The following is a 22,453-nucleotide window of genomic DNA, read 5'->3' on the forward strand; positions in this document are numbered from 1 at the left end:
GTCTCCGCTACCTACACAAGGAAATCACAAGTAAAATTATGTTGAAAATTGCACTTGCTATCAATGGGTATATTCTTCTTGAGCGTCCAGAAATCATTCTTTGTCCTTTGTAACTTTGAGCAAAATCTAGAATACAGGATGATAGTAAGGATTAAGGCTTTTACCTGTTACTATTCCTAGATACTTCATATTTTTTAGGTAGTTCCGCCCCACCCCCCATAATACTCTCTCTATGGACATAAAGGCAAGCATGATTATTCATTCGCATGGCCAGATGGCACAAGCCTACAACAATAAAGATAAACTCCACTTAAGCAGAAATTGTGACTGTAACTCTTTTTTCAAAAGAATTGTCTTTTCTGACTTCAAGAAAGGAGATGAGATGTAGTGTCCAAACACAGATGATGTCCACAGGGACAGAAAGCTTTGTCTGGAAAACGTGGTTTATTGGTCAGAGTTTAGGAAGCAGAACCACTGTGAATATTATGGAATTAAGGGATTTATTATAGCAATAAGATCCTACACAATTATGGGATGAGCTGGATAAGAGTCTAAAACTGAGAGATGGAGAACTGGAGAAATGTCACTAACTAGCTCTTCTGAAACGCTCTTGATGGGTGGGCAAATCCAAGCTTGCCATGGAATTTGGGGCTGGATTCCATGTCTGGCTGATGAAGTGGAGTCACACCAAAGGAGAGTAGGTGAAGTCTGTGGAAGGCTGTTGCCGCTATATCTAGTCTCTGTTAGTCAGCCAGAGAGCTGGATGTGGAGCAGGGCAGAGCAAGGACAAACTGGATTTTACCAGGCCCTTAATGTCTGTCTTTCACTACTTCTGACAGCAGTGACCTTCAGCATAATAGCAGCTGCTTCCCTTTCAACTTCCAGATCCTGGGCAAGTTTCTCTCCTTGGCCAACTCTAACCCAGACCCATACAGGGAGAGGGTTGGGGAGACCTAGTTATAGCTTAGTCAAGTTGGCAAAATACAAACTACTATAGTCTACCTTTTTGTCAACATGGTATCTATACACCCTCCTTTAATCATATTAGACTTTTCAAATAAAGATAAAAGCAAAATTATGCTTCTGTCTAATATGCAGCTATCCTTTGTTTCTGTAATTAGCCACATGGTTATAGCTATATTCTTTCTTCCATTAACTATTCCATATTCCTTCTGCCCTCAGCAAGAACCTAAGTTGGTCATAGTTTCTTGCCTATTGGAATGACCCAAACCTTCATTACTGAAGAGTTAATGTCTTGAGTAGTCCTGCCTGAATTGGATTGTTATAGTTTTCACTGGCTTTTATCACAGGACATGGGAGTACTAAGAGAGGCCTCAGAAGATTCTCTGTATTCCAGTTATACTCACTTCCCTCATTATGTAGTAACCACCCTATTTTTGTCTGATGGTCAGAATCAATCACCTTTGCCAATAAGTAACCCCCTGTTCTCTGCATTTTGGTTCACTGGCATGAGGAGCCCAAAGTGGCCAGGAGGCAGTCTTAACTTCCAGTTTAATGGAACCCTTGTGTCCCCTGGTGGAAGGGTATCTTCTTTGGGAATGAAAACTTGTAAACCAGCAGAACCCAAAGTTGTGAAGATGGGAAGCAAAAATTTCGTTAGTGGATTATTAGGGGTAATAGTGAGAAGACTCACTCCCATTCCTACCCTTTAATTCTAGACTAGTGGATCCTACCTATAGAAGAAATAACCCTGTATATTGGTTGCTGATTCAGAGCATACACCACATACTGGGGGGCATTAGACGTTATCCCAGCCCCACAAATTGTTGCTGGTGGCCAGTTGGTGCCATAATTGTCCTCAAAAAGCCATTTGTATCACTCAGAAGATAGAGAAACCACACCAGTAATTGAACAGGGAAAAACTTAATGTAGAGAATTTTAGCTAGTAAAGGATGGTTAACTACTAAAACGGGTAAGAGGATGCTTAAGGGGTTCAGAAGTAGCATATGTGGAAAATAGCCACTACCTTCTAGGATGAGGGAGAATGAACAAGGAAAGAATTAAGAAAACACCTTCCTCCAACCCACCTCCCCAGCCTGAGATTCAGACCACTTTGGAGAGGGTATGGCTACCACAGGAACATGCACCCACATGGCAATGACATTTGACAGAGCAGTGAGCTAGAGCTGGTCCATATAAGTGGCTTGCTAGGAGGCTGAGAAACAAAAAGTCACCATGAGATCTTCCAGGTCTTATGGCCCAAGTGATAGAACAGGTTTCACTGCAGCTTGGACCTGTTGTGGAGCCCTACCCAAAACTGGCCCAGAATTGGTTTACTAGATAAATAGATTGGAGTAGCACACCCAAATAAGGTATACATTGCCTCCAAAATCTGAAGAGGCCCACTAGGCTTTACGTTTCTTGGTGGTAGCAGGAACTAGATGCAGCAACTTGTCCTTTGTCTTGGAAGAGGACGACTGGACCCCAAGAGTTTTCACTGGGATCAGAACTTGTGTGGTATTTATCCCCCACACTCTGGCCATGTATGTGTTTTACCAAGGTGTCTAGGTCACGAAGTTCAACCACCAAGTCTAGTCAGCATCCAGTATCATCAATATAGTGAACAAGTTTACTCTGTGGAATGGAGAGCCAATCAGGGTCCCCAGCGACCAGATTATGAGAGAAAGATCTAGAGTTGATGTAACCCTCAAGTAGGCCCTGCCATCAAAGCATAGTTCTTCTATGGATTCCTTGCTTCAGAGGTCCTCAGGGATAGGAAACTGTCAGAAAAACATGGAGTGAGCCTCTTTTAAGTTGGCATTGCTAGAAGCCGATGATTGTCTTGCTAAGACAGGGTACCTAACCCTTTATTTTCATCATCCAGACTTATTAAGAACATGTAACTTTCAGTTCTGATTGGTTATGAATTTTCTTCAGATATTGCTCCATGTAGTAGCATTGTTAAGAAACTATGATACACTGCGTTACAAGCCAAATTATCTTTATGGTTATGAGCCTGGAATCTCACTTGGAGCAAGAAATCCGGTTGGAGAGGGCAGCAGGGGCCAGATCACGGAAGGCCTTGTGTACTGAGGAGATCAGATTTTATCCTATAGGTGGGGAGAGAGAATTTTGAGCAGACAGTACAATAGTTTTATTTTCACTTTATAAAAATTATATGTGGGCAGATGAATTAGAGGATGCAAGTCTAGAGGTAGAATTGTCGGATTATTTTAATAGTCTGGGTGAGAGGAGACGAGACCTGAATTAAGGCAATAGCCCTGGGAAGAAAGCCAGTGGGGTGGATGTGAGAGGTGTTGGGGAGGTAAAATCTAGAGGACTTGGGCAGTTGGTGGTGCTAATCACTAAGATAGGGAATGTGGAAGGAGGAAGAGACTTGAGGAAAAAGATTGACTTCAGCCCTGGACATGTTGAATTTAAGGTGTCTGTGTAACGTCTACGTAATTTTCAGTCCCTAATTACCAATTGGATATAATTGGTCTGGTATGGAGATAGAGATTTGGGTGTCATCAGCATGTATGTTGTAAGTGAAACCACAGGTAGACAAGATTGCATGCAGAACGGGAAGAGCAAAGGGCGAAGGTTGGAATCCTAGAACACTCATACTTAAGGGGACATCAGAAAGGAGGAGGGTCTGAGGCAGGTGACATAGAAACCAAGGGATAAGGGAGTTATAATAGAGTTAATCAAGTGCCAAATGCCTGAGAAAGACAAGTAAGGTAGTTGAAATAAGTTCATGGACTCATTCCTCCTCCTTTTGAATGAAATTTAATAGGTGATATATTTACATTGTTCAGAAATAAAAAAGTGAAAGTGACTTTATCCTTTAGTGTTGCCAGCATTGCGTGTTTTCAGAATTTCAGATTTTTGCCCTTCTAATAAGTGAAAAGTGGTATCTTAGGACAGGTTTTACTTTGTATTTCCCTTATTATCAATTTGGTTGAGGATATTTTCTTGTGACTTTGGAGTCATTTTAATACATTTTCCATGAACTAACAGTTTAAAATCCTTTGCCTACTTTCCTTTTGGATTGTTATTTTCTTAGTGATTTCTAGGAGCTTTTTATAGGAAACTCAATCATTTGTTATGTATGTGGTGAATATTTTCTCCCAGTTTCTCATTTGTCTTGTGACTTAGCTTACAGTATAATTCGCCATGCATAGTTGTGGGATTTTTAGGTTATTGTTTGCTTTTTTATTTTGTTTTGGTAGTTAAATTTACCCATCTTTTCTTCATGACTTCTGGATTTCAGGTCAGTTAAAAAGACCTCCCTTACTCCAAGGCCTTTTCTACTCTGTTTTCTTCTATTATTTTTGTATGTGTATTTTTTTTCTTTTTAAACCGCTTTATTGAGCTATAATTTGTAAAATTCACCCATTTTAAGTATCTAATTCCTAGTTTTAGTAAATGTATAGAGTTGTGCAACCATTACCACAATCCACTTTTAGAACATTTCTGTCATCCCAGAAAGATCCTTCGTATGCTTTTACAGTCAGTGCCTGTTCCCACTCGTGGCCCCAGGCAGCTACGAATCTGCTTTGTCTCTATGATTTACCTTTACTTAACAGTTTTAAATAGAATCATACAAAATGTAGTCCTTTGCAACTGGCTGCCTTCATTTAGCATAATTTCTAAAAATTGTGGTAAAATATGCATAAAATTTACTATCTTAAACATTGTTTTTAATATTTATTTTTTATTTATTTTTATTTTTTAAGATTTTTTTTCCTTCTTCTCCCCAAAGCCCCCCAGTACATAGTTGTATATTTTAGTTGTGGGCCCTTCTAGTTGTGGCATGTGGGACACTGCCTCAGCATGGCTTGATGAGTGGTGCTAGGTCCACGCCCAGGATCTGAATCCGTGAAACCTTGCACCACCAAAGCAGAGTGTGTGAACTTAACCACTTGGCCACGGGGCCAGCCCCTATCTTAACCCAATTTTTAAGTGTTGAGTTCGGTAGTGGTGACTACATTCATGTTGTTGTGCAACCAGTTTCCATCTTGCAAAATTAGAACTGTATCCATTAAAAATCCCCATTCTCCCTCCCCTAGCCCATGGCAACCACCATTCTACTTTCTGTCTCTATGAATTTGACTTTTATTGATTTTTTTCTATTGTTTATCTGTTTTCTATTTCATTAATTTCTGCTCTAAACTTTATTTCTTTCCTTGGTTGCTTTGTGTTTAGTTTGCTATTTTTTCTAGTTTCTTAAGGTGGAATCTTGGGTTATTGATTTAAGATCTTTCTTTTCTAATGTATGTATTTAAAGCTATAAATTTCCCTCTAAGCAGTGCCTTAGCTGCATTCCATAAATTTTGATATGTTGTGTTTTTGCTTACATTCAGTTCAAAATATTTTGTAATGTCCCTTGTGATTCCTCTTTGACTTGTGGGTTATTTAGAAAACTGTTGTTTAATTTCCAAATATTTGTGGATTTTCCAAATTTCTTTCCAGTGCTGATTTCTAATTTAATTCCACTGTGGATTGGAGAACATAGTTTGTATGATTACAGTCTTTTAAAATTTGAGGCCCTTTTTTACTTACCTAGAGCCTGATCTCTGGAGAATGTTTCATGTGTGTTTGAAAAGAATGTGTTTTCTGTTGTGTTGAGTGGAATGTTCTATAGATGTTTAGTTAGCTGATGGTGTTCAGGTTTTCTCTATGCTTGCTGATTTTCTGGTTAGTTCTATCAACTATTGCGAAAGGGATGTTGAAGTCTCCTACTTTTTATCCTGGGATAAACCTGACTTGGTTATGATGTATATGTTGTTGGATCTGATTTGTTAAAATGTTGCGAATAATTTTTATATCTATATCCATGATACTGTTCTGTGTTTTGTTGTAACATCTTTGTCTGGTTTGGGTTTCAGTAATGCTGGCCTCGTAGAATAGGTTGAGAAGTACTCCCTCTGCAACTTTCTAGAAGAGGTGGCGTAGAATTGTTACGATTTTTTCATTAGATACTGGGTAGAATTTGCCAGTGAATGCCATCTGAGCCTGGAGTTTTTCTTTGTGGAAAGGTTTTTAAACCATAAATTCAATTTTTTAAATAGTTGTAGTTGTATTCGAGTTGTCTGTTTCTTCTTCAGTGAGCTTTGGTAGCCTGTGTCTTTTCAGGAATTGGTAATATATTGGTGTAAAGCTATTCATAATACTCACTTATCCTTTTAATATTTGTATAGTAGTACAAAGTAACATGTATTAATCTAGTGATGTCACCTCTCTCATTCCTTCCTGATATTAGTAATTCATCTTCTCTCTTTTTTTTCCTGATTAGTCTGGCTAATTGATCTTCTCAAAGAACCCACTTTTGGTTGGGTTGATTTTCTTTATTGTTTTCCTGTCTTCTGTTTCGTTTATTTCTCCTTTTAGTATTTCCTTTCTGTAACTTACTTTGTGTTTCATTTGCTTTTTCTAGTCTTTTGAGGTGGGAGCTTAATTTGGGAAATCTGCAAATATTTGGAAATTAAACAGTGCATTTCTAAATAACCCATGGGTCAAAGGAGACTCACAAGGGAAATTACAAAATGTTTTAAACTGAGCGTAAACAAAAATGCAACATATAATTCAAGACCTTTCTTTTTTCCTTATTATAGCCCTTTACTGCTATAGAATTCCCTCAACGTACTACTTTAGGTGCATACCACAAATTTTAATATGTTGTATTTCATTTTTATTCGGTTCGAAATACTTTCTTTTATCGTGATTATTTAGAAGTGTGTTGTTTGATTTCTAAATATGTGGGGGATTTTTCAGTCATCTTTCATTACTGATTTCTATTTTCATTCCATTGTGATTGGAGAATACACTTTGCATAATTCAGATCCTTTTCTATTTATTAAGACTTCTTTTGTGGTCTTGAATATGGTCTATCTTGGGTAACGTTCTGTGTGTACTTAAAAGGAGTGTGTATCTGCTGTTGTTGAGCAGAATGTTCTGTAAATATCACTTAGGTCAGGAGCTGGCCTGGTGATGTAGTGATTAAGTTCATGCAGTCCACTTAGGCGGCCCAGGGTTCCCAGGCTCAGACCCACTCATTAAGCCATGCTGTGGCAGCATCCCACATAGAAGAACTAGAAGGACATACAGCTAGGATATATAGCTATGTACTGGGGCTTTGGGGAGAAAAAAATATATATATATCATTTAGGTCAAATTGTTGTTAGTGTTCAAATCTTTTCTGTCCTTGTTGGCTTTCTCTCATCTTGCTATATCAATTATTGAGAAAGGGATTTTGAAATTTCTTGTTTTGTTTTTTTTTTTTTGCTAAGGAAGGTTAGCCTTGAGCTAACATCTGTGCCAGTCCTCCACTACTTTTTTATATGTGGGTCACTGCCACAGCATGGCTGATGAGTGGTGTAGGTTCGTGCTCAGGATCCAAACCCGTGACCCAAGACCACTGAAGTGGATCACACCGAACTTAACCACTAGGCCACAGAACCGGCCCTAAAATTTCAGACTATACCTGTGAATTTGTCTGTTTCTCCTTGTAGTTCTGCCAGTATTTGTTTCCCGTATTTTGAAGCTAAGTTATTAGTTGCATAAACATTTAGGTTTGTGTCCTCATAATGAACTCACTTCTTTATCATTATGAAATGACGCTCACTGTGCCTGGTAATGTTATTTGCTGTGAAATCTACTCTGTGTGATATTAATGTAGCCACTCCATTTGTCTTTCTTTCTTCAGTTTTCTTTTGATTAATGTTAGCATGATGTGTTTTTCTGACTTTTTACTTTTACAATATTTGTGTCTATATGTAAAGTGCATTTTTTGTAGCAGTGTATAATTGGGCTTTTTTTTTCAGTTGGACAGTATTTACCTTTTAAGGGTAGTATTTGGGTCATTTAAATTTTATGTGATTATTAATATGGTTGTGTTTAAATCCACCATCTTTTTTTTTATTTCTCCCATTTGTTTTTTGTTTCCCATTCCTCTTTTTCCACCTTATTTTGGTTCAGTTGAGCTTTTTAATGTTTCTAATTTATTCCCTTTGTTAGCTTGTTAGATATACCTTATTTATTTATTTAAGTTGCTTTAAGGTTTGTTACTTGTGTTTTTAACTTATCTCATTCTACCATCAAGTTATGTTGTACAACTTCATGTATAGCACAAGAACATAGCAATAATATGTTTCCATTTCCCCTTTCCTGGCCCTTCTGCTGCTGTTGTCATACATTTTACTTCTACACGTTACCACAAAACTTTGTTGTTATTTTTGCTTTAAATAGCCAGTTATGTTTAATTTTTTTAATAATAAAAAATATATTTTGTATTTACCAACATATGCTGTCTCTGGTGTTCTTCATTCCTTTGTGTATTTGGTAATTTCCTTTTGCCTGGAGGACCTTTTTAAAACTTTTTTTTATAGTGTAAGTCTGCTCATGGTGAATTATTTTAGTTTTTGTGTGTTCAAAAAGTTTTTTGTTTGTTTTTCTTGAGGAAGATTAGCCCTGAACTAACTGCTGCCAGTCCTCTTTCTGCTGAAGAATACTGGCCCTGAGCTAACATCCATGCCCATCTTCCTCTACTTTATATGTGGGACGCCTGCCACAGCATGCCTTACAAGAGGTGCTGTGTCCACACCCAGGATCTGAACGGGCGAACCCCCGGCCGCTGAGAAGCGGAACGTGTGAACTTAACCACTGCACCACCGGGTCGGCCCCAAGGTTTTTTTTTCCTTCTCTTTAGAAAGAAGTTTCTCAGGGTGTAGAATTTTAGGTTCTGTCATGCAAGTCTCTATTTATCATGCTCAATGTATGCTCTACCTTCTTGAACCTGCTGTTTTAATGTCTTTGTCTACTAATCCTATCATGTCAGTCATTTCTGGGTCTGTTTCTATTCACTGATTTTTCTCCTTATTATGGGTCATAGTTTCTTGCCTCTGCGTATCTGGTGATATTTTATTGGTTGCCAGACTTTGTGAATTTCACCTTTTTGGATGCTGGATATTTCTGTATTTGCATAAGTATTCTTTTTTTTTTTGCTTTTCTCCCCAAATCCCCCAGTACATAATTGTATGTTTTAGTTGTGGGTCCTTCTAGTTGTGGCATGTGGATTGCCACCTCAGCATGGCCTGATGAGTGGTGCCATGTCCACGCCCAGGATCCGAACTGGTGAAACCCTGGGCCACCGAAGCAGAGCACACGAACTTAACCACGCAGCCACGGGGCCAACTCCTGTATGAGTATTTTTGAGCTTTATTCTGGGATACAGTCAGGTTACTTGGAAACAGTTTAATTCTTTCCAGGCTCTTTTAAGGCATTGTTAGGCAAGTCCAGAGCAACCTTTAGTTTAAGGCTAATTTTGCACCACAACTGAACAGTACCTTTCTGAATACTCTATCCAAAGCCCGTGTGTTATGAGGATTTCCACTCTGGCTGGTGGAAACAATCTGTTCCTGCCCCTTATGAGCTTTAAGAGTTGTTCCATCTCCTCCTTTTAGTTGGTTCTTTTTCCATCCTTGTTATTTCCTCACATGCACGCACTGATCATTGCTGATCATCACTCAGCTGAAGACTTGAGGAAACCCTCTGCAGATCTTTATGTAGCTCTCATTTCTGTACTGCCTGCAATCTCTAGCTCCCTTTGCCTTCCCAAACTCCCAGTTCTTTATCCTCAAGTCAGGGAGACTTCCAGGCTCTGTCTGCATTTCCCCTTTGCCCTGTGGTCTGGTAACTCTCCAGTCTGTAAGTTGGGGCGATCGTAGGGCTCACCTTGTTTCTCCTTTCTGAGTAGTCATGATCCTACACTGCCTAAACACAGTTACATGTCCAATGTCTGAAAATCTTTGTTTCATTTATTTTGTGCAATGCTTTAGTTATTTCAGGCAAGAAGGTAAATTTAGTCCCTCTTACTCCAACTTGGCCCAAATAGCATATTTTTGAGGTTTATTTATGTTGTATGTGTCAGTAGTTCTTTCTTTTCTGTTCCTGAGTAGTATTCCACTGTATGAAATATTGTGATTGATTTATTCATCTGTTGATGGACATTTGAGTTTTTTCCAATTTGACGCTATTATGAATGAAGCTGCTGTACATATGTTGTGTAGATATGTTTTCATTTGTCAGACTTCAAAAAGATTTAACAGATTTTTTAAATGAAACTTGTCTTACTGTTAGTGATATTATGTCTGTTTAGACTATTTAAGATTTGTTGTTGTTGTTGTTATCATTTAAGATCCTCGCCGGGACTATCAGTGACTTTATTGGGCCATGGTAACAATGTCTACTCTGAATATGCTTCAGTTTTTCCGATGACATCAGTTTTACTTCTAGCTGCTGTCCATATATCTGCCTCACATACCCTAGCTTCTAATTGCTTCTTCTTCTGTGAGTTAGAAAGCAGGGAAATTTTGGTTATAGATTAATGAGTCTGTTAGTTTGAGGTCTTAAGATAAGTTGAATTTAAGACTTAGGCCAACTGCTATTTTGTAGCTCTAAGATGCTTTTTTCTTTTTGAGGAAGATTAGCTCAGAGCTAACATCTGCCACCAATCCTCCTCTTTTTGCTGAGGAAGACTGGCCCTGAGCTAACATTCGTGCCCGTCTTCCTCTACTTTATATGTGGGACGCCTAGCACAGCATGGCTTGACAAGCGGTGCCATGTCCACACCCAGGATCTGAACCAGCAAACCCTGGGCCGCCGAAGCAGAAGTGCGAACTGAACCACTGCGCCACCGGACCTGCCCCTCTGAGATACATTTTTGCTTCCATGGTCACTTCTGTCTTTGCGTGAGCCTGCTGGAGGTCTGACTTTTATGAAAATATCTTATATGCTGAACTTCAGATATCTCTTAGAAGAATAGGAAATATCAGCTTTTTATTTTGCTGAATTTTCTGTCCTAGGCTGTTCTTTAATTCTTGTTGTATATTGCTTACGGTGCAGTTTAAATTGTCACAGAACTTTTGGGGAAGGAGTCCACACATTACTTCTTAAAAGTGCAAAAGAAAAATAGCAGACGCAAATCCCCATGCCATACCTACCAAGAGATATTACATAGAGCTCTGATTGGTTTTAATAACATTCTTTTCTAGTTTCACCTTGAGCACTGAGGAGTGTATTGTTCCAGTCACTTCTGAGAAAAAATAATGGGACTATTCAATTCTGCGTTGTTTTGCTACATACGTCACAATGTCTTATTAATAGTTAGCTTGGTGTGGCCAAATGGTGTGAGAAGGTTAGGTGGCTGCCACCTGATTTCTGCCAATACCAGAAGGAGACGGCACTTTTTCTGGTAATGTGCGTTCATAAGCATTCAGATGTAGTGGTAAAGAAAGCAGGGGCTAGGGAGGCAATATATTTGTCTTTCGAGTCATGATTATTGATGGGAAAAAGAGGAGAAAAAAGAAAGGGAAAAGAATATGATGTTTTTCAAATTTTTGCTCAGGTAGGGCATTTGTTTTAGCAAATAGTGTGCTTCTACCTAGCTTTGGCTCACAGACAGACTTAGCAGTATGCAAATAGGCATCTTTTAAGGAACATTACCGGTTATACTGGTGAGGGACTTTTAAGCTCTTTCCCTATAATAGTCATGAGGATGATCTTGTCTAGAAAAATTTCACAAGAATGACTCTATAGTGAAAGGTGGCGTTACATGTCTGAGGAGAAAGAGAAGGGTAATTGTGGATAGGATAGTGACCTCCTTGCAGGGACATAAGAAATCATGATTTTAAAGCCTTTCGTTTTTCTTTTTTTAAAGATTGGCACCTGAGCTAACATCTGTCGCCAATCTTCTTTTTTTCTTTCTTCTTCTTCTCCCCAAAGCCCCCCAGTACATAGTTAAATATTCTAGTTGTAGGTTGTTCTGGCTCTGCTATGTGGGAATCCTCAGAATGACTTGATGAGTAGTGCTGGGTGCGCGCCCAGGATCAGAACCAGCAAAACCCTTGGCTGCTGAAGTGGAGCCCACAAACTTAACCACTCGGCCACCGGGCTGGTCCCTCATTCTTCTTTTAAAGAACAGTTATTGGATATCCCACACCTGTTCTGCCACTCCTTACATCTGTGCCCTTCTGAAAATGGAAAGATTTTCCTCAACAAAACAAACTTGAACTGACTGACATGGCTATTTTTAGTTTTATTTCAGTGTGAACTTTTTTATGTTTTGCTGCAGAAATATCAATATACTTGATAATGGGACATTGTCATAGACCCTGCTAGGGGTGTCAGATAATACATGGTACATGCTGGTATTACTTTTTCAAAATTAGCCAATTTTGAATTATGAAACATCTGACTCCCAAAGGTTTTAAATAAGGGATCATGGAACTATAGTGTATAGTTTCCATGGAACCCCACAGCGCCTCCCTCAAAGATTCTGGATTGGAGCCCGGAATCTATTGTCCTAATCAGTACTGTAGGTCAGTTTTTTACCTTGGAAAGTTTGGAAAATAGAACCTTTAGCTGAATTGCTGACTGCTCATCCACTGGTTGACCATAATTACTTCTTAGAAGCCAGTTTTCCTAGTTCTAGCCTCTCCCACTCCATTTCCTTAACTCTGTCTTCTGAATAAAAAGATTTTTTTTTTTAAAGCTGCCATCTTAAAGAGGTGGAATTTAGGAGACCTCAGTTCTAGCAGTTATTACTCTGCCTGCCAATAGCTGTGCAGCCATGAGTGCACCGCTTAGCCTCTCTGTGCCTCAGTTTCCTCACCTGTAAATAGAAGTATTAAACTGGGTTTCAGATTATACCTGTATGCTCATATTACTCCATTACTCAAAGAATAGCAACTATTTGTTAGAAATAGAGTCTGTTAGAAAATACCCATAGTTTCTTTCTTCCTTTGTGGGTGACATTAATTATATTGATAGAGTGTGTCATATTTTGTTGGAATGCCAGAAAGATAATGTTCTGGCCGTTAATATGGACTTACAAAAACAAACCTAAACAACTTATTTTTGAAAAGGTGATACTTGCACTTAGTAAGAACTTTAAAAACATGCAACATATATATTGGAAAGTATTCTCCTTCCACCTCGACTTTCAGTTCCTTTTCCCAGAGGCAGCCACTGTCCTCAGTTTCTTGTGTATCCTTCCAGAGATTACCTATGCATTTATAAGAAGATGCAACTTGAAACTTTTAAAAAAAATATATAGGAAAGACAGGTAATTACTGTAGGGAACAAAAACAGAAAATGGTCTAAGAGAGCTAAAATCCTCATCATGATAGGTAGTTAATAGATGATGTTCCAAATTTATGGAAACAAGAGAAGCAATTAGTTTTTAAAAGGATGAGAGTAAATACCAGAAGAAGTAGCTAAAAGACACAAAAATGATTGCTGGAGTTGGCCTGCCGTCACCAGGATATTGCTGGTTTTTCTCACATGTATCTCTTGGCTCTATGTGTATATAATATTTCAAGGGAAATAAAAATTAATTTAAAAAGGAAAAAAGTAGAAAATACGAGTAAACAAGATGAAACAATATGGCGTAGTGTTATAGCCCCAGATGTAACCACTGACATATTTAGTTTATTCTCTTCTGGTTATTTCTATACTTCTTTTTTTAATTTTTAAGAAAAATTGAAAGATCTTACACACACTCAAAAAGATAAATATGTGAGGTATTGGATGTGTTAATGAATCCGTTGGAATTCTTTCACAAAGGATACGTATATCAGATCATCACGTTGTATGCTTTAAATATCTTAGAATTTTATGCATCAGTTATACCTCAATAAAGCTAAAAAAAAAATTGAGAGTAGTACAGCAAACACCTGTAAGCTACCACATAACTTCAACAATTGTTAACATTTTGCCATATTTGCTCTATGTGTAATTATGTGTGTGTGCATGTATATAAATTTTTTTCTGACTCACATGAAGCGAGTTGCAGATGTGACAGTTCATCCCTACCTACTACTGCTAGCTGACTCCTACTAGCACACATCTCCTACGAGTAAGGACAGGGTCCTACATAACCCCCATAGTATTGTCACACCTAAGAAAATTAACCCTAGTTTTCTAGTATCATTTAGTATTTAAGACAGGGGCTGGCCCGGTAGTGGTTGGGTGTGTGTGCTCTGCTTTAGCAGCCAGGGTTCAGGTTCTAATCCCAGGCACAGACCTACACACTGCTCATCAAACCATGCTGTGGTGGAGTCCCACATGCAAAGTCGAAGACTGGCATGGATGTTAGCCCAGGGACAATCTTCCTCACACCCACAAAAAATTTGTCATATTGAGTTTCCTCAGTTGAGCCCAAAATGTCTTTTATAGTTGGGATTTTTTCTTATATCCATTTTGTTCTTTTAAACCAAGATTCAGTCAGAGTTTGTGCATTACATTTGGTTGTTATATCTCTTTAGTCCTTTTTAATCTAGAACAGTCTCTCACCTTTATTTTCATGACATTGAACTTTTGAAGACTAGAACAGTTGTCTTGCAGAATGTCCACAGGCACATATATTTTTTAAAATAACAAGAATGAACTTACTCGTACATATTTTTGAAACTTGTTTTTTTCACTTTACAGCATTTTATGAATGTCTTTTCAGTTCCGCATTTTCGGTCATACATACAAGGCTCTCCATATCTGAGCTTAACATGCTTTTGCAGATTTCTTCCAGTGCTCTCCAGCACCGTCTTTTCATTCCTTGACCTCTCTGCCATGGTGTCCAGTCATCCTCTTTATTTTTACCCATTGTCCACCCTTAGACCAACACAATTAGCTCACATTATTTCCCTCACTTGAAATGGCTTTCTGATATTGTATCTGGTTATTCATGCCACAGAATTTTAGTTTGTCGAGTAGTGGAAATTTAGTAAGACAGAAGGCTGGCCTTCAAGTCCTAACTTTGTGACTGACAAGCTGTATGACTTTGGCAGTCATTTCCTCTCTTTGAGACTAAATTTCCTCAACTATAAAATGAGGGGTGGAGTTAAAAGTCATTGAATAGCCGATGATTATCAAAGGATAAATGTTGTAGAAAAGTAAGTACTCGAGTTCAGAAGTGGAGGTATATTCCTCTTGGCTGGTATGTATCATGGGTGTGATTGAATTTAAGCTGAATGGTTGTAAAGCCCAAATAAAATAACTTATGTGGCAGGTTCTGAAAATTATAAGTTATTATATAAATATAACACGTTTAACAAACAAAATAGAGCGGGATACTTTGGGCGAGAGAAGGAGGGCTCTTCCGGGATGCCGATGGTGGGATTAGTACAGCATTTTACAGAGTGTCTCAGAACGTCAGCTGTCCTAATAGGGCTACTTGAAACTTTAAGTTGTTACTACTCTCAGTTGCTTTCTTGGTGGGGATAATTATGGATCTGATCTCTTCTCTTTTGTTCTTACAGCTCTATTATCAAGTCCTAAATTTTGGAATGATTGTCTCCTCGGCACTAATGATCTGGAAGGGATTAATGGTCATAACTGGAAGTGAAAGTCCAATTGTAGTGGTGCTCAGGTAACAATTAATTTTTCTTTTCAAAGCATGGAATTGCCTGGCATTACTTGGGAGAAAAATTGAGATATTGAATAACTGTTGTATCATTCCTTTATAATCTAATCTTTCCCAGAAGAGGGCCTAGAAGAAAATTAGTTGCTATTTCTCAATTGTGAGAAATTCTCAACCTTGTTAGGCACTTTCCTTTCAGACCCCAAAGGGCTCATGACTTTTCTATAAAATGTTTACTATATGAGCTTTATTTTTGGCACGTCTCTTAAGAAAGTCTTTCAATGTACTTTATTTTCCAGAAATTCTTCTGTTTTCTTACACACTTTGCTTTGATACATCAGGATTGATATTTAGTTGTTTGTTTGTTAGATTATATATCATCTCCATGAATTGAGTTTTTCTGCAGCATGTTCATTTTCTGCAGAAGCATCACTAATTATTTCCATGTTTCCTGCTGACCTTTAAATATCACTTCTAAATAGACTTCAGGAGTTTTGAAAGATATTAATGCCATCTCTTAAAGTGACAAATAGTGCTGAATTTTTTCTCCACCAAATTTTCTTCCCTAATCTGGTACTCATACTCTTAGTGATTTAAAAACCTAATTTAGTAGCTCATTTTTGGATAATTACCACTTGGTTATTTAATTGAATCATTATAGTTCTGTCTTATTTTGGGCTTAATTATGTAAGCTGTCTCAAGTCTTTTCTGGAGATAATAGAGTGTAAATATAAAATAAATGCAATCATTAACGTTACCTAGAGTCTGGATAATAGTACATTACTCTTGACAAGATGAATTTGACTCCTTCTTTGTCATTACTAGGATATACTTCCAGCAACAAGTGATTGGAGGCACTGGGTCTACAGTGTCTTGTACCTTACTTGTACTGTTACTCATACCTTAGTTCTGTCTTTATTAATGATCAAATTTGACTGTAATTTTAGAGATCCAAAGAAATGTGTGGATTTTATTAGCTAGGAAAGCATGAATAATGTACTGCTCTGGGAGAATAGAGACTTGGGTCTTTAGCTGTTTCATGTCTAACTATAGCCTTGGGCAAGCCCCCTATTCACTGAACCATAGTTTGCTCATCTATAGAATGAAGTGTAGACCTAGATGATGTCAGAAGACCTTTCCCATTCTAAAATTATGTGGCCCTGAGTTCTCAGACAGTCTTGAGTTCAGTGGAGAGCTTCAGTTTGTGAAGTGTTTGAACCTTAACAGAAGGAGAAGCCACACTAATTGGCGCTTTGGGGAAAGGTATGGAGCGAGGGTCCAGGAGGGCTTTTGGTGATTCTTCTGGGATTGTTTCAGATTGAGTTCCCTTCAGTGGAGATGTTAATGGACAATCTAATGACCTTTAAACTGGGGGTGTTGGAGTGAGCAGGGGACTAGACTAAGGATCTGCTCAACACATGGATAGTCCTGAAAATAGTCCAATTCGCTATAGCTGGAAAATTTGTGATATCAGTTGGGATTTAAAAGTGGTATTTGGATAAGTTATTTGGTAGGTAGGTTGTTTATATACTAAGCTTTTCTGATTGCCAGTGTGGAATAAAGAAAAGAACTTGAGAGACCAGGACATATTAGAAGAGAATTTGGTCAAGCCTGGAAGAAACAGTCCTTAGAGAAAGGTAATTTACGTGATTGGGTGGCCAAGTAGGTGTTGCCTGGCTAGGGTTTCTTCTAACTTCAAGGGATCTAATTTTTCCCTGGAACCAAATATGCCTCAGAGGACTCAGGCCACCTGAGAATCTGCTTTTAGGACTTCTGTGAAGCCATTGGGGGTAAAGACAAATACTTTCTTATTATTTATTTTATTAACTGAAGTTTCGGGGAACATTCAAAACTGGTTTTTTCCTCTTTATATAACTGAAGTCAGTTTAAAAATATTTAAATGGTTTGTATATATCTTATAAAATTTACCATGATTGGTGTATTAAATTTAAAAGTATAGTTTAATCAGATAATAATGTTTACTAATAGTTATTTAATGTTTAAAAATTTTCCCCTGGTTTATTTAATGGTCCTCTCACTACACACTTTTATCTGTTTTTGATTGCCATCTATATCTGAACATTTAAATCTTTTTCTTTCTCATCCAACTTTCTTCCCTGAAGTCTAGACTCTTGTTTTCACCCTACACTGAACATCTCCATCTGGATGTTGACTAGGTACTTGAAACTCCCATGTAATGAGAGTGAAATTTATCTCCCTTTCCCACAAAACCTGTTCTTTCTCCTATTTCTGTGACTGTCACTGCCATCTGCTCAGTTGCCAGTGTTAAAAATCCAGGAGTTGTTTTTGATCCCCTCTTGTGTCGTATCCAATTGGCCATCAGATTTGTTATTTTCCCTCTCTCTATTCTACCCATTTATAGTTGTTCTCCCTGCTGTTCTGTTTCAAGCCCTCATCATTTCCTGCCTAGGCTGCTATAGTGACCTTTAAAAAAATGCTTTTATAATCAGAAAAAAGATAATATATTTTCGTTATATGAAATGTTGAAATCACACAAAAAATCTAGATGAAACTAAGTTACCCATAGCTCTGGGATGTAATCACTATTAATATTTTAGTCTCTTTTTTCAGGTATATTATTTCTTATGTAATTGAAGTAATTCTATTCGTGCATCCTTTTCTCAATTTTTTCCCCTTATTCTCCTGTTTTCATGTTTTTAATAACACTTTTTTTTTTTTTTTTAAAGATTTTATTTTTTCCTTTTTCTCCCCAAAGCCCCCCGGTACATAGTTGTGTATTCTTCGTTGTGGGTTCTTCTAGTTGTGGCATGTGGGACGCTGCCCCAGCGTGGTCTGACGAGCAGTGCCATGTCTGCGCCCAGGATTCGAACCAACGAAACACTGGGCCGCCTGCAGCGGAGCGCGCGAACTTAACCACTCGGCCACGGGGCCAGCCCCTAATAACACTTTTAATAGTTGCCAAGTATTTAATTATAAGTAATAGCCTGGAGAACTGGTCTCCCAATCTACTTTTTATCTTTTCCAGTTTACTTATTAATTCAATAAATATTTGAATGTCTTCTATATACTCTAACTTTTGACTTGGTGTTTCTTAAATGCAAGTATGATTATGATACTCCATGCTTAAAATTCTTGAGTGGCTCGGAGGCACTTTAGCACAGAGAGAGTGGATCCTGCTGTACATCTTTGGTGCAAATCTCACCTTTGTCATTTTTTTGATTTATAACTTTAGGCCTTTCTAAGCCTCAGTTTCCTTATCCATAAAGTTGCGTTAATAATAGTACCTACATCATAGAGTTGTTCTGAAAATTGTTTAAAAAACCCCAAAAACTTAGAATAGCACTTCGCATACAATAAGTGCTCATAAAGAAGAGTCATTCAACCAGAGCAACTCAGTTTTTACCTGTTTTATTTATATAATTTTCAAACAAGGTTTTATTTGAAGAAAGGATGTCACTGATTTTAATAAATCCATCAAAGTAAAAACTTGAAAACTACATATCTAGGATAACTTCTACAATATTTTCACCAAACACATCCTGTCTTCCTTCGGAACACTTTCTGTAAAAGGGAACTCTTTGCCCCATGAGGAACTTTAGCAAAAGTTTTAAGAATAAATATATACTGAAAATCCATGTTCCTTGTGGTTCCCAAATTTTGATATATATTAGAATCACCTGGGATCTTTACAAAATACTGACGCCTGCCTCCCATCCCCAGATATTCTAATTTAAATGGTTTGAGGGCCGGCTCCATGGCCAAGTGGTTAAGTTCGTGTGCTCCACTTCAGCGGGCCAGGCTTTCCCCAGTTCGGATCCTGGCCATGGACCTAGCACCATTTGTCAAGCCATACTGAGGCAACATCCCACATGCCACAACTAGAAGGACCCACAACTAGAATATACAACTGTGTACTGGGGGGATTTGGGGAGAAGGAAAGAAAAAACTTTAAATGGTTTGAGATATGACCTTAGCATTGGGATTTTTTTAAAAGTTCCCCAGGTCATTGTAACGTGCAGCAAAGTTTGGGAGCCAGGGCCTGCCCTGTGGCTGAGTGGTGAAGTTGGCACACTCCGCTTTGGCGGCCCAGGGTTTCGCTGCTTTGGATCCTGGGTGTGGACATGACACTGCTCATCAGGCCATGTTGAAGTGGCATCCCACATGCCACAACTAGAAGGACCCACAACTAAAATATACAGCTATGTACTGGGGAGATTTGGGGAGAAAAAGCAGGAAAAAAAAGCTTGGCAACAGTTGTTAGCTCAGGTGCCAATCTTAAAAAAAAAAAAAAAAGTTTGGGAACCACTGCCATATTCCCTTATGTAGAAGGACCAAAGTCTTCAAACAGAAGTGTTTGCACTTTGTAGTTATTCTGTATTGAATTTTATTCCCTGTCGATCCATTTTCTTCTTACTAAATCTACTGTAACTGAAAACTGGAGCTTGAGTTTCTGAAAATAGTACTGATGGGTTACTTCTTCATAGAAAGAAAAAATTCATTAAATAGTGCAAATATCTTAGACCTTTGAAGTACTCGGTATAAGGTAGAACAGGTGAGAGGTGAGATGACACTCTAGAAGTTTGTCCTCACTAATTACCATGGAATTGAATCCTTTTCTCATTTCTGAAATTCTTAGGCAAGAATCTCTGCTCTTGTCCTTGGGTTTCTTTCTTGTTTCTCCTTTAAAAATAAATAAATAATTAAAGTGGTAGCACAAGCATTATCTCCGTAGCTGACTATTCTTTGACTTGAGGAGCTGTTTTTCCTTCTTAATGGGTTGAAACTATAAGGTCATCTTGATCTGTATCTTTGTAAATGGCAGAAGATGATGATCCAGCTCTCATTTGAATATTTGAATATGTTTAGCGTTTTCAGATGAAGTGAGAATAAGGGCAGTGACTATAAAGTTCATTCTTTTATATTCTATTTGTCACTTGAAATTTTAAAAGGTTAAGGAATTTAGTAACATTGCCCTTTTCAAAATTTAAGCTCCTTTGAATAGTAATGCTTGAAATGGAACTAGTTAGTGAAAGCTAATAACTAAAGAAAACTTTAATATAACTCAGTCTGAGGAAACCATATTTAGAGAACAGTACACATTTATGCTGATATATTTGTTAAGGTATCTCATATACTCCAAAGGTGATACTTTTGATTGTTTTGTGGAATATCTAATTTTGAAAGTAAATTTAATCTCAGGCTTTCTTTTTACTCTTATATTCTTCTTTCCCTCCCAGTGGCAGCATGGAACCTGCATTTCATAGAGGAGATCTTCTCTTTCTAACAAATCGAGTTGAAGATCCCATACGAGTGGGAGAAATTGTTGTTTTCCGGATAGAAGGGAGAGAGATTCCTATAGTTCACCGAGTCTTGAAGATTCATGAAAAGTATGTGCAAACTATATCTTCTCTGTTTTAAAATATTTTTATGCTTTATTTTTTACAGTATTTAATTTTGATAACCTAAAGATTAAGAATGGGTGGGGAACTCCTAGGTCCTTCTTCCAATCCATTTTTATGAATGTCTGAAGGTTTGGTGAACATTCGGAAAACCAAATAGTTATTAATTTATTTATATCCCTGAAGGTTTTTCTTGGTTTCCTATTGCTTTCCCACTAAATCAGTAACCCAGTATATAACCCCCAAAAAGACATGACATAAAGATTGATCCTAAATAAAAGTAAAATCTTCTGATATAATGGATGAGGTAGCCTTAATCTTTCCCAAAAAAAAGATCTTTAAGGCATTGTAACAGACATTTCAAATAAGAATAATTTATCAACTTTTGTAAATTCCAAAGAAAATTTCTGAAATCTTAAGTTACTCTTTTAAATATAGTCTCTTGCCTTTCAGAATTGGAAAGGACATATGTAAAACCTTGAGAGTCACCTGGGGGTGAAGGTGGGGCATAACAGTGAGGAAAAGCTTTTACCTCTGGGTTTGTTTCCTTATCTGTAATATAAAGAGTTCAGGAAGATGAATCATGAGACCTCTGAGCTCCAAGCCTGTGCTCCCCTGTCCTACTGCATATTCCTCACCCCTCCCTTCCAAAGCTATGGTATTTCTAGGTTTGGAAAATTTGCAGAAGGAAAGGAAAGAAATGAAGGAAAAGGGAGGCGTCCTGGAGGACACAGAGAGGGCGAGTGAAACAGTGGGGGTGATTTGAGTATGATGAAGCCCTAAATAAATACTATCTTCTTCTTACCACCCTCTAAAGTATTTTATTTTCTCCACTTGAAGAAGAGGCAACTGTCAGCTGTTGCTTTTTTAAAATCCCTGCAAACATTCTATTTTAGAAGCGTTCTTTCTTCATTTATGAAATAAAGATCTGACTGCTCTTTTTTTCCAGACCTCAGTATATATTTTGAAAGATTATAATTTTTATTTATTTTTTAATTATTTATTTATTTATATTTTTTTTTTGAGGAAGATTAGCCCTGAGCTAACTACTGCCAATCTTCCTCTTTTTGCTGAGGAAGCCTGGCCCTGAGCTAACACCCATGCTCATCTTCCCCTGCTTTATACGTGGAACACCTACCACAGCATGGCTTTTGCCAAGCAGTGCCATGTCCACACCCGGGATCTGAACCGGCAAACCCTGGGCCGCTGAGAAGCGGAACGTGTGAACTTAACCGCTGTACCACCGGGCTGGCCCCGAAAGATTATAATTTTTAAATGACATTCTATTATTGACTAGGAAGGAAGAACTTAATTGTTTTAGAAGTTTATTTTGGAATTGTGAAGGCTTATTCAGTACAGGTAGTGTTTTGCAGATTCTCACAGTGGGTTTGTGTTTGTTCTTAGTGCTGCCTGTTGTGAACAAAACAGAACTAACTTTCCCCTGAATCCCCTGAATCGGAGAAAATCAAATTAAAACAGGCCTTGCTTTGAGTGCGGCAGAAGTTGTCCATTTTCATGTGTGAAATTGAGTGAATTTTTCATTTTAAAACAGTTCCTCTTGTTTGAGGGCAGGTTCATTAACAGATACCCTATCAATGACAGATCCCTTACATTTTAAAAACAATTTTCAACAGCATTCTGAGTATTTTAAGGTGTATGGTACTTGTAATCTGGAGTTTTGCTGATTTATTTT

General features: G+C 37.8%; 1 protein-coding gene across 5 annotated transcripts in view; it reads left to right on the forward strand.

The window, feature by feature from the left end:
- Positions 1–22,453, forward strand: part of SEC11A (SEC11 homolog A, signal peptidase complex subunit) — a 63,736-nt gene that overhangs the window by 30,473 nt on the left and 10,810 nt on the right. For all 5 annotated transcript variants that reach the window (XM_044760895.2, XM_044760904.2, XM_044760916.2 and 2 more), the window contains 2 exons: positions 15,279–15,388; positions 20,599–20,748. In XM_044760895.2, the coding sequence (XP_044616830.1) occupies positions 15,306–15,388; positions 20,599–20,748 (233 nt within the window). In that variant the 5' untranslated portion in view covers positions 15,279–15,305. The remainder of the gene's footprint in view (positions 1–15,278; positions 15,389–20,598; positions 20,749–22,453) is intronic.

The sequence above is a fragment of the Equus asinus genome, chromosome 2 (genome assembly GCF_041296235.1).
Source record: "Equus asinus isolate D_3611 breed Donkey chromosome 2, EquAss-T2T_v2, whole genome shotgun sequence".
NCBI classification, from domain to species: domain Eukaryota; kingdom Metazoa; phylum Chordata; class Mammalia; order Perissodactyla; family Equidae; genus Equus; species Equus asinus.